Below are 12,220 nucleotides of genomic sequence, written 5' to 3'. Positions count from 1 at the left end.
CCTAGTTTGCAGGTAATATAACCCAATCCAACTTCTCCCATCCATACACTGTTTATTGCTTGAGGTTGAAAACACCATATAGTTGGATTTCTTTGCATTGTCAACAATTATTATCATACATAAGTTCTAAACACATATATTTCTTTCTAGTCGAGTGATCAATAGGTCACTACAAACACTAGGTATGGTCATGGGATCAACCATCGCCCCATCTAGACAGTTTTATAAATATATCATTGAGTAGACTAGTCATAACAATACGCTATAAAATCAAATACAGACAAAACAACACACTGTTTGAATATTTACCATAATTTATTAACATATTTCTCTAAGAAACAATTATCTACTAAAGTCATTACCATTAATATTATTATCTTTTATACTCTATATTTTTTACTGTACAATTTAGCCATCTCAAAAACGTCAATTAACACAATATATTCTCGCACTTCTTCTATATTGAGATTATATAAATATGACTCAATAGCACTGTGTTTTCTTAATTTTAAGAAACCTCATAATATCATATAATAAAATCATTTTTATTTCTTGATATGTTTAAAACTTTTATGATTTTAACACTTTAATTATCATAATCACATCTATCTAAACTTTGGTACACTAACATAAACCACTGTTTCTTTGATAGAAGAAAATTTAAATAATTTATTATTATACATAAATTTCATATTCAATAAAAAATGAGTACAAATTATCCACATAACCAAATGTTCACATTTTAAAGAGAAATTGGTTTTAAATTTTGGCTTTGGTTATGTAACATTTAAAGTCTGTTCAAACAAGAAATTAAAACAAAGAAATAAAGCATATTAGTAAACAGAAAAATATATATGGAAAATTATTGAGAAATCACATTAATTTTTTTTGTTGGTAAAACTTTTGAACACTTCATGCAAATCGATGTACAGGTACAGTATACACAGTTGACAATTAATATATCAATTTAAAGTACACAGTACGAATTGATACTAAAACAAAAGGTGCTCATCTGATAAGGAAGGTTTCACTATAGTTTATAATGAGTGTTTAAGCCGACAGCTGCGCTACCCAATCGTTTTCGCCACATCCCTCCGGCGGATGGGTTTCCAGTATTATTTCGATAAGACCCCGATGATATTTACTATTGGCCTCCATATCGAGAGAACTCATCTCTTCCCGAAAGGTCACTTTCCTATCTACCGTTGGCCAGATAATGTCCAGCATGGACCAATCAATGGACATTGGCTTGAGATGTCATCATATCTCTTATACTCTACGATAAGTTCGCATACCTGATACTGATATCAACTTAAACAGTGAACACTCACCATCTTAGATCAAAAGCTGTCTTTTCTTACAATAAAATAATAATAATGATAATATATAATAAAAAACACCACAACAGATTTGCTCAAATAACCTGGGCAAGAACGGACATCAATGGTATTTAATCAAATTCACAATGAAAACATGTACATCATAATTTATGTACAATTCCCGTTTTGCGTAGTTTTGATCGCAGTTCGTTGATTTTAGCACATACCATGAAGAATATTTTTGGCAGTTATCAATGAAATACGTTCTCTAGAATTCCACACCGAATGGAAGAGTTAATTATAAGTCCGTAATGTTTGATTCAGTTGTCTATGATGTTCCAACACTCTATCTATTCATCCGTCTATCATGTACTCTTTCTGTCCTTCCATCTTGCCATTCCAATACTTAAAGACCTGATTTAATGCTGGTGTATTTGATCAAACTGGACCACCGTTGACTGTAGCATACTGACAAGCTGATAGAGTTGGTTGTCGGGGACTAACTGATGGATAATGGGCGTACTGTTTAGCCTTGAGCCGTAAGGCGGCGATACTGTTGGAACACTGATCACGGTTGTAAATATATGGAGGTGCTGGAGGAGCGTAAGGACATGGAGGTGTAGGTGAGTTCATATTTGAAGATATATTGGGAACACTACCAACCATGGAGTTTATACTGGAAATATTACTCGGGGAAGACGAAAAGCCCAGCGGCTGTGTGGATACAACTGATGATAGATGAGGGTTCATTTGAGAGTTCATGTTGAGTCCCCAAGGAAAGGATTTCGTGCCCAAAGGACTGGGAACCTTGGCTGCCCAGTTATTGTAGGAGTAACCCGTGTAAAGACCATCATCAAATGGTGGTTGCATGAAGCCTGTAAACTGTGATCCAAAGCCATTCTTAAACGGTTCAATATTTCTTTCTCGCTTCCTCCACTTGGCTCGTCGATTTTTGAACCATACCTGAAAAGACAATAAAAGTAGAAATCTTAGAAATGCATAAATTGCATGCACAAATTTGAGATTTAAATCTTTAATCATTTAACGTCACGGTTATACATAAGCGTAACCAAAAACAATACTATTCGATTGCCTCCCCTTAGTTGCAGTTCCCTGCTTATGACTTCTGCACAATTGCCGATTCATTTGAATGGGAATAAACTAAGCATATGGTTTACAAAATACGTTTAAACCTGAGTGATTTCTATGTCAGATCAGTTAATAATTATTGTAACTTAGACAATGATATTTATCGCACTAATTACCAAGTACTGATAGTAACAGGTTAGGTTAACTCTAGATTACAGGTTTCATGTGGATCGGTTACAGCACTAGGTGGCGTGGAGAGGTAAGAAGAAAAGGGGCAAGATGGCGGAACTAGCAATTTTTATTCAAGCGTTATAAATATGTCTTAACGTAAGCCTCGATCAATAATTATATTTTTCTATATACTATAAACGTGTTTACTACACCAACTTGGTGTGTGGAGAAAATAAATAAATAATGACATGACTGATATAGATTCCAAGATACTTTTAACGTAAAGGACAGTATTGTTGTATTATGAGTGACAGCTTCTTGTGTTATATTGCATTGCAATTACTGTCTACAAATGAAGTGCAGAGTCTTAATTACTATGCTGTATACCGTTTTAATTTTTTAGAACGATTTAATTGCCACTATCTTTAATTTATTCATAAAATCTGGTACTAAAATTATTAGCTTAACAGAATTTTCAGCGTCAATGCTCATCTTATCTTGCATCAATTAATTATGCATTCTTAATCATAAATAGTTTGCACGATGCAAATGTTAGACATGTTTTTTTGACGTGAGAAGGTCGGATTTGGTTATTTATATACATGGGCAACCATCTCCTTTGTGCATATCGAGTTCTGGTTTTATCTCATCCACTCGAACAGTCTGTCTACGCAATTCCATCGCTACCGACAATATTTTCAAATTATCAAAGTATTTAATCAATCTTGCAGCGCGCGTTGTTGCTAGCAGTGAGCAAAAATAAACACAGATACGTCAAAATATAAATCATCTCGCTCGTTTAATTGAGTATTGTTTACCATAGAGAATTGTAGCATGATACTCTCTAGTCGTATGAATAAAACACTAAAACGACTAAGTTATTTTATTAATTATAGTCGAGTGACACCCGAGAGTGTATGTTTATTAATTATTGATATGATTTGAACATAAATATTGCACAAGGTTTTCTTGACATGGTCATACCACTGACCATAGAACGAAAGACACATCGATAACATGAACAACGAGGATGTTTTAATCCAGATGAACATGACTGAGATTTCGACTTATGAGCAGATTAGATTAACACAGATTATAAACAATGGAGTCCGTAAATAATCGCTCTATTCGCCAAATTGCAATGGGTTTATTGTAGAGATTTGATTTTTTAATGTAATGTTTCCCAACACTCCTCTCTAAACAGTATTGTGAGAATAGTTTATGTGCATAGTGTGCTGTCAGTCATCCGCCTACTTATATCAAGTGAAAATGTTAAGTCAGATATATAAACATTGAAAGTACTCCTAATATTGACAGCAAAGAAATCTCTATAAACATTAGAGTTTTAAAATAAACATTTTCATAGTTTAACTGTATTGAAACTGTTCACCCGTCGGTACCTAATGAAATAACATACATATTATACTGAATATTAGCCCACATTGTCGACCCCACAAGACGGGACAAAAGTTTTCAAAATTCTTTAAAAAAAAGTATTACAGCCTAAGTATTTTACCTAACTCATTTCCCAAAGAGTCCTTTGTTTTTCCCGCCTTCATTAGCCCGATTGGAATAGAGAAATACGGTGTTAAACCCATTTCCTTCTTCATGCATTTTTTTGTTTGGCTTGATAATAAGTAGATAAAGAGCTCCAATACTCAACCATAGAAAAATAATCTAGATGATCATATTTCAAGGTTTATTTGTTGAACAATTAATATCGATTAGTACAATAACGGTTAATCGTTCTATTATTCTATCCAATTACCCTGTTATACAGGAATTTCGAATGCTGTAATCAGAGATTGAAATCACATCAAGGTAGTTGAAACCGTGTATCATACGCTTTTTTTAGAAGCGGAAACTAGTGAAGAAACAACAGCTGAATATATTATTACATGAATTCAGGCAAAAGTGACCTGTATTATATTGGATGTTATTATTTGCATTACACCAATTAAACTTTATCATTTTCCCGCATTAATTAAATTATGTCTCCTTCGAGGTAATGAGTGGTATGTCCTTGATTGGTCATCGGTAACTAAGAATTGTTTTTACATAATATCCAGTCAAATTTTATATTTTAACATTGCTTGATAAAGACCAGAGAAGCATATTCGAAACGTCGCCCAGTAGTAAGCAGTAATTATATTCCATATAATTGTGTACTGTCTCTTTTGAACAAATCGTTTAACAAAAATGTCAAATTGCCTTTTAAATGGAGAATGAATACTACTTTAAAAATGAATGACACTAACGATAATTGCAGTAAATAAACAATAACAAAGAATCTGGTATATCTCTGATGATGTAATAATAATTAGGAGAAAGGCAGTGACAGTATATAATATCATATACAGGATGACAACTCCTCGTGACATACTTATGTTGATCACTAATGTTAAAGGGTAACTTAGTTGTACCAGGAACAATGTTAGAACATACAATGACATAGTAGCGCCCCTTGTCGTACGACCTGCATATACATAGTTTTATCTTGTCGTAAAACAACAATATTCAGATTTTAATTAATAAAGTTAATTACCCATTTTATTTGATTTCATACAGATTTTCTAATGGTAGTTTAAATAAAGCTATGAGTGGAAACCATAAGTGTGACCTTCCAAATAAACTTAAAGTACAGGTGCTATTTCTCTAGTTAGTGTAACATACTTTCTAGAAGTAGAGATGAAATAAGTATTTATACTGTCTAGTCTGTAGTCGTATTACTAAATGTTTATCATTTACCTATTGTTTATATAGTAGCTTTAGAAATATAAGGCCTGTCTGTGGTTCTTATTTATCAGAAATCTGCGGTTCTTATGTATCAGAAAACAGTCAAATCAAATGTTCTATTTAACTGTCTATAAACTCAGTTTTGTACACCGACGACTGTAAAGTATGTACGTTTTCTGGTATTCCATTCAATGCACACAGTTATAAAACAGAACAAACGATGCTCGTTAATAATATGGAATATGGCGCGCGTGATCGCATAAATACTAAATAAGCTTCCTGCATGCAGTAAGTGCTCGCTAGTTTTTTCTGATATTATTGAGTTTAACAACATGACGAGGTGTCGCCATCTCGATTAAAACTGTGGATTGTTGGAAAAGCCGGCGTGTAAGTTATGACTATTACGCACGGAAGCCTCCAATGATTGGCATAGACTTCATACATACGATATTGCGTCAAAAATAACTTTAAAAAGACTGGAAACAGTGCACCAGATACTATTAATACTTAATCATTAAACGAACATAAATCTTTTAAGCATTTTCCTTTCCTCTATGCCACAACATTTACAGAATGTTAATTTCCTGCAGATGCCCATGAAATTGACCATAATGTGTTGCTAAAATGGCTAACACTGCTTTAAATCTAACGTAATAATAACATAAGCAGCAGATTATTGTATTAAAATTGGGTAAATAGTAAAAGCAAATTCATACAGAAATCAAATATTAGGTTCACTGATGACCATATATATATATATACAACCTTCATATTAATCAAATAATACAACAAATTATATAGTAAATCACTATAATGATGTATATTTATGTTCAATGTCTAATTTTTATCTCCTAGATTAACCACTGTGTATAAATATGACCATATTTATGTTTATTACTTGACTGATAAGTAGCAATGGGTGAAATTGTTTCTAAAGTAATTACTGCGTACCTTTGAGAGCTCTTAAAGATGCTCTAGTAGACTTCGATTAATAAAATGTAAATACCACAGAGTTTACACGAGTCAATTATGTATTAACTATAACATATTATTAACGAATTTAATACCTACTTATGTTTATTTTATACACACTTATTCATAAATACAAGACCTTTTGCACCTTTCTTTCAAATTTCAACAGTGATCTCCGTCGTTGACACAATACATCTGCCATTGTATAACATAAATGATATTAAAATCATATCATAGAATAAATGCGCCGTACTCGTATAATCTAACAAACCAAATAAAAAAAATTGCAATGGAAAAAAAGTCTATTTACACACGCTAGTTTAATTTCATTCATAACATTATGGTAGAGTAGGAAAAGTGTGGTAGGACAGTGAGTGAGTATTATGTGTTTGCTAGATCAGCGCCATGATCAAAGTAATCGTCTTTCACAGGGCATTATCACTTACGTGTGAAAAATCAATCACAACTGGTTACAGAAGATGATACTATTCTTAGCATTCATGACTGAATCGACTGATACCATCGGCGTCTTTCTATGTGTTGTATTTCCGAAAAACACGCTATAAACGCCAACTCGCAACAAATTTTTGGCACAAAAATGATACACGTGTTCTTAATTTCTCTAGCAATAACAAAATAAAACAATTTGTGAATTTGGTTTAGAATATCATCCGAACAGACTAGTAACATTGGATGTGTCAATAATGAATTCCTCAAAAAGTTATTTCATTTCAAAACTAAACCACCAGTAGATCATCATACATTTTTACTTATGTTGTATTCTGATCAAAGGTCACCGCATCACAACCATGGATAAGACAAGGATGAACAAGAACCTATCCAATAATTAAATCAATAAATCTATTCTAGATAACAATTCATCAATAGTCACAATCAATTACTGTGCATTACTAATTCTAGTATTCTAATGTTAGTCTAATCAAGCTATATTAGTTACTCTGTTAGAAATCTATAACTAAACAGTTCTAATAATATGTCATCACGGATTTAAATTTATATCACTTGAAGCTAAAACCGATGTTTTGTCAGTTTTCGTCTGTCGTGTTTAAAGCGTTATTTGCAGACGGGAAAAGGCCATGTATGTTTAGTTGTGGCCATCTTTTCACGGCTACAGTGTTCAAATCTTCAAATTTGGGAGTACATTGTACGCGTTTCTGTTATCACCAAAGTCGTTTTGGCGGTGGCGGTTCTTAATCTACTGCCATATTAGACGAATAATGACTGACAGTAGTTATCAATTTATGAAGACAATGAATGTTTAGGTCACCGAGGGCTTACATCACATTCAAATCAGCTTAACTCGATCTGCTAACACCTTGTTTCTACCTAACCAACCATATTTAACAGGAGCGGTTCATTAAATCGACTGCACGTTTCCTCTCTTTACACATTTAACAAACCAGTCGTGCTCTTGTAATTTTAGGGTGTAAACAAAAGCGAAATTTACCACCCCTTAAGTTAACGACCCGCAATTGACGCGATGAGTACACGTAAGTTGCGCACGACGTAAAAATAATGGCTACCGTTTCGAGTTGTTAAACTATTTGCATTTACATACATATAAACGAAGATCTAATAGATGTGTTCTATGTTTAGATAAGGGGAACACACCTTTAATTTGGGAGGTCAACTACTGTTCGACCCTTCTGTGTGTTTCCAATTCGTTACAAAACTTACAAGTTTAGGATCTGTTTGTTTCAGACGAACGTTAGATGTACCTCAGTCAACTATGAAATGAGTTGAAAACGGGTGAACATATACAGTATTCAGATTTACTTGTTTCACTTCACTTACATTTGTACAAGCGTGGAATTTGTCGCGACTGTGAAATGCGCAGAATAGGTAATGTTTTTCATGCTTACAATCATGTATGTCAACCCTGGCATGTCACAATGGAATTTTGTACATTTGCAAGGTATAAAACAAATAATTCAACTCATGATTAACATCGCTATATTGCAAAAGAGATAACAATTTGCTATTATTTAATTAAGTGAAGGGATAACTCATTTTTCCTTCCTTTCTTGTTCAGATCTAGCCAAATTTCGTGTTAATGAAAGTTTTTGCTAAAATCCACCAATTAAAATATTAAGAATATAAATGGGCGAGAATGACAATTCCATTGTCTCATAATATCACACGTCCTATTTCCTAATTAGCATAAAATAAATATAATGGAAGCCGTTCTGACAGGAAACCGGGTACAAGTTCGTGGCATCCAACGGGTTTCTAGCACACTTACCAGCTAATTTGCAGTTATTATATCAGAAAGACAATTGCATAATGAACGATTTGCTTGTTTAATATACATTAACATTATTCTCTTTGCCAATTATATTCATTTGTTTCATTTACATCTTAATTACCTAATTAATCTATATAATATAGCGTGTTTATATGTATATATACAATTAATCTCATGTTTGCTATAACAGTGCTTTATTCATATAAATGTCAGGGTCATTAATTTGGTAATAGGTCGAAGCATAATATACACATATACATATAATTATCTACACTTATTGTAGTAAAAAATGCATATTTGACAACTTTCCTGTCAATTATATAAGTATGACGTCTTTATTCATATTTCAAGCATTGTTTATCGATTGTTTTTCAAAGATTTTTTTTTATTATTATAAAACAAAGCCTAAAGCATAAATCAATACTCACGAACACTGGAATTTTAAATAAGCGCATGATTATGGATTCCAATTTATGAGGCATTGAATTTATTCTGATCTCGAAAAATCGGAAAGTAGAGCACCTGTTTTGTAATTTTTAGATTATTTATTTAATAATTTCAACAGAAAATTATATTAAACGGGGACCTTGGTGTGGGTAAATAATAATAATAACATTGACCCGAAATACACGTACTGGGTTGAGCATGTTTCAGTGACACCATGGATAGAAAAAAATCCGCTTGCAATATACAAATTAATGAAAGTTCAACTCTGTGAAGTACATAAATAATAAGCAATAGTTTTAATCTGACCAGTCAGCTTTGATGTGTATGATTTATCTACTATCTATATAGATAAGTAATAAAATAGATTAATGTTGTGCCTCATGTCGTTTTACTTCTGGCGAGGATCGTTTTGGCTACGTTGGTCAATCCCTTTAACACGTAAATATTATTAACCAGTATTTTCTCAGAGCCATGCATGTATGCATATACGAAGTTTTAATTTCAAAATTAATGTAATAAAATTAATTTTTAGTAATGATTATATTTTATATTTTACAATCAAGTTCCAAGAAAAGTAATCAAAGTTTGAAAATAAATGATTTTAAAACTTTTTAAACTTTATTTATCTTTACGAATATAAAATATATATTTCTATGTCACTGAAGCACACATTTTATTTCGGGCGACTAAATGTTACTGGTAATTTTGTCCCTGATTATCAAGAAAATGTTTAAGATTTTTGAACTTGGTAAATCTATTTCAGAAAAATGTTAAAAATCAAAAGTGTTCTATGTTTTACATCATCTCTAGAGTTAATTTAAATTTGATTCAATTTAATGTCAGATACATTTTGTGTGCGTCTTAATTTTAAAAAAAAGTGAGATGGGGGAAAATTAAAAACCTCTCCACTTATCAAACACCACAAAGTATTACAAATTTAAACTAGAAAATTAATAATATTAGAAATTGAAAACTTACCCGTACTCTCGCCTCAGTGAGATTTGTCCATGCGGATATTTCTTCCCGTGTCGCCATATCTGGGTAGCGGTTTCTAGCAAATGTTGCTTCTAATTCTTGTAATTGTTGACTAGTAAAATGTGTTCTTTGTCTACGTTGTCTTTTTTTCTTTTTATCATCTTCTGATATAGAGTCATCTTTGGATTTTGTGCCATCATTTGAATCTAAAATAATAATTTTAAAACATATGAAGAATTTTACAGAAAAGCTGTAAATAAAAATGTAGAAGACATTTTTTTTCATGTCCAGTCATAATAATGAAGGGAATAATAATTTTTCTAATTCAACCTGAAGATTAACTTTTCTTATAAGTTTTTAAATTAATTTAGGAGTAAATTTTCAAGTGGAAAGCTATGAAATTCTAATAAAAAGTTAGTTATTTCACCCACGGATATACCCCACTCTAAAACCCCTAGGCTTTTTTTGTTCACTCTTACACGATTTTAGCAACAATAAATAGTTATTATAATATATTACTATGTGTAAATTGTTTATCCACATTTTGACAAGCTTTCATCCATGCAAAAATGTTGTTTTTCTGCACGTCATAATCTGTTTAAAATATGGCTCCAATTACCCGTCCCTGTGGGTAAACATACCTCTGACGATAAAGGTAAACGCGTATTTCGTCCGCCTTACACAACAAAAAATAGATTCTTTTTTATTTTTACGTTGATCAAATTACAATTCAATAGAATTTACCCCACTCAAAATAATACAAGTAGTAAGGCGGACAAAGAGTATATCTAACTAATGTATATTTAAATTCAACAAATCCCGTAAAAATTCGAATTGTATGGCCGTGGATATCAGTTTAATTCTTTTTTTTATGGATTTATTTGAAATTTAAATATATTTTTAGACTACATAATTCAAATCATTTTAGAATTTAATTTCCAGAAATAACTTATAAATTAAATTTTCTTGGCAAGAAATCTTTGAAGAAAACTAATAATTAAAATTGAAATTAATAAATGAGCTTTAAAAAAAGTTGTAAAGTAAATTTTATAATATTCTCCGAAGTAATGAAAATTTATGAAAGGGTAAATCATATTATTATGTTGATTTTAGAGCTTATATGTTTTGAGATGTTTGTGCTCATTGTTAGGAGTGTTGACCGTTTGTTATTATATGGTCACAAAGCCCATTTAAACAGCCCTCAGATTGACTGACCAACAAAGAAATGACCACTCAATTTACCAACCAACACTTCTTTAAACTCATCTAATAGAGCTCTTAGATAACAGTCAATATTAACTCTTAAAATACAGCGAAGACATAGTAAAAGGCTTTGAAGAAATAAATTTATTTTAATACAGCTTAATAGGTTATATATTTGAACAATTCTTTTTTTTTCTAATTTCAAATGTTTTCACTAACACATCAAAATTACTTTCAAGAGTATTTTAATATTGTACCAACGGCTTTTAAGCAAGTTATATCGTTCTTGTTGATATTGATATAGATTAAAAATTGATATTATAGATTTTTATATTTGATTTCACGCTGCTCATAGTTTTGGACGATCATTGTATTTAAAAATAAAAGTATATGACATAAAATGGGGTTTACTGTCCTGCATTTCTGCCTCAACCGGGATACTGGAGGCGGATATACGCCATGCAGTGGGTTACGGGGGAGTATAAATAGATGTAACAATGCCATAAGTTTCTCGATGAAGATAAATTCGTTTATAATAAGCAAGAAAATTTTTGCCATAGGCCATTGGTTAAAAATATATAGCTTCCGCAATATAGATCCCACATCTTTCACATCTTAAGTGTATACTTGAGAGGAAAGCTACCGGTACTAGAGAAGAAATAATTGTTGAGATAATGTAATTCCGAGGTTTTCTATCGTCGCGTTAAACACGGTTCTAACAGGCCATCTTGTCAATGGAAACAACTGGAGGTTAATTTCTCTCAATAAGATACAGTAATTAACCAGGGGGGTCAATTACATTTCTATTGCTATAGCGACACATCCAATATAATTATTATCATTACTAACAAACCTCACAATATCTTTACAAATAAACTGATCAATTTAATTCCAATGAAGGTGAAAATTTTTGGAAGGTGTCGAATTCTGAATAGTTCATGAATTTAGTACTTAGATAAAGGCCCAACGAGAGGGCGAATGGGGATGGTGAAGGAGGCAGTCGAATCCTGTTTGAGTTCTCGACGGCCCTCTTTATTAATGT

General features: G+C 31.9%; 1 protein-coding gene across 4 annotated transcripts in view; it reads right to left on the bottom strand.

Annotated features, from left to right (window-relative positions):
• Positions 1-355: 355 nt before the first annotated feature.
• Positions 356-12,220, bottom strand: part of LOC126811382 (pituitary homeobox x) — a 62,448-nt gene continuing 50,583 nt past the window's right edge. For all 4 annotated transcript variants that reach the window (XM_050536957.2, XM_050536954.2, XM_050536953.2 and 1 more), the window contains 2 exons: positions 9,979-10,181; positions 356-2,282 (listed from right to left, as the gene is read on the bottom strand). In XM_050536957.2, coding sequence (XP_050392914.1) covers positions 1,758-2,282; positions 9,979-10,181 — 728 coding nt within the window. In that variant the 3' untranslated portion in view covers positions 356-1,757. The remainder of the gene's footprint in view (positions 2,283-9,978; positions 10,182-12,220) is intronic.

Source organism: Patella vulgata, chromosome 2, assembly GCF_932274485.2.
Source record: "Patella vulgata chromosome 2, xgPatVulg1.2, whole genome shotgun sequence".
Taxonomy (NCBI): domain Eukaryota; kingdom Metazoa; phylum Mollusca; class Gastropoda; family Patellidae; genus Patella; species Patella vulgata.
Note: the sequence above shows the minus strand (reverse complement) of the source record. Positions and strands in the feature narration are given on the sequence as shown.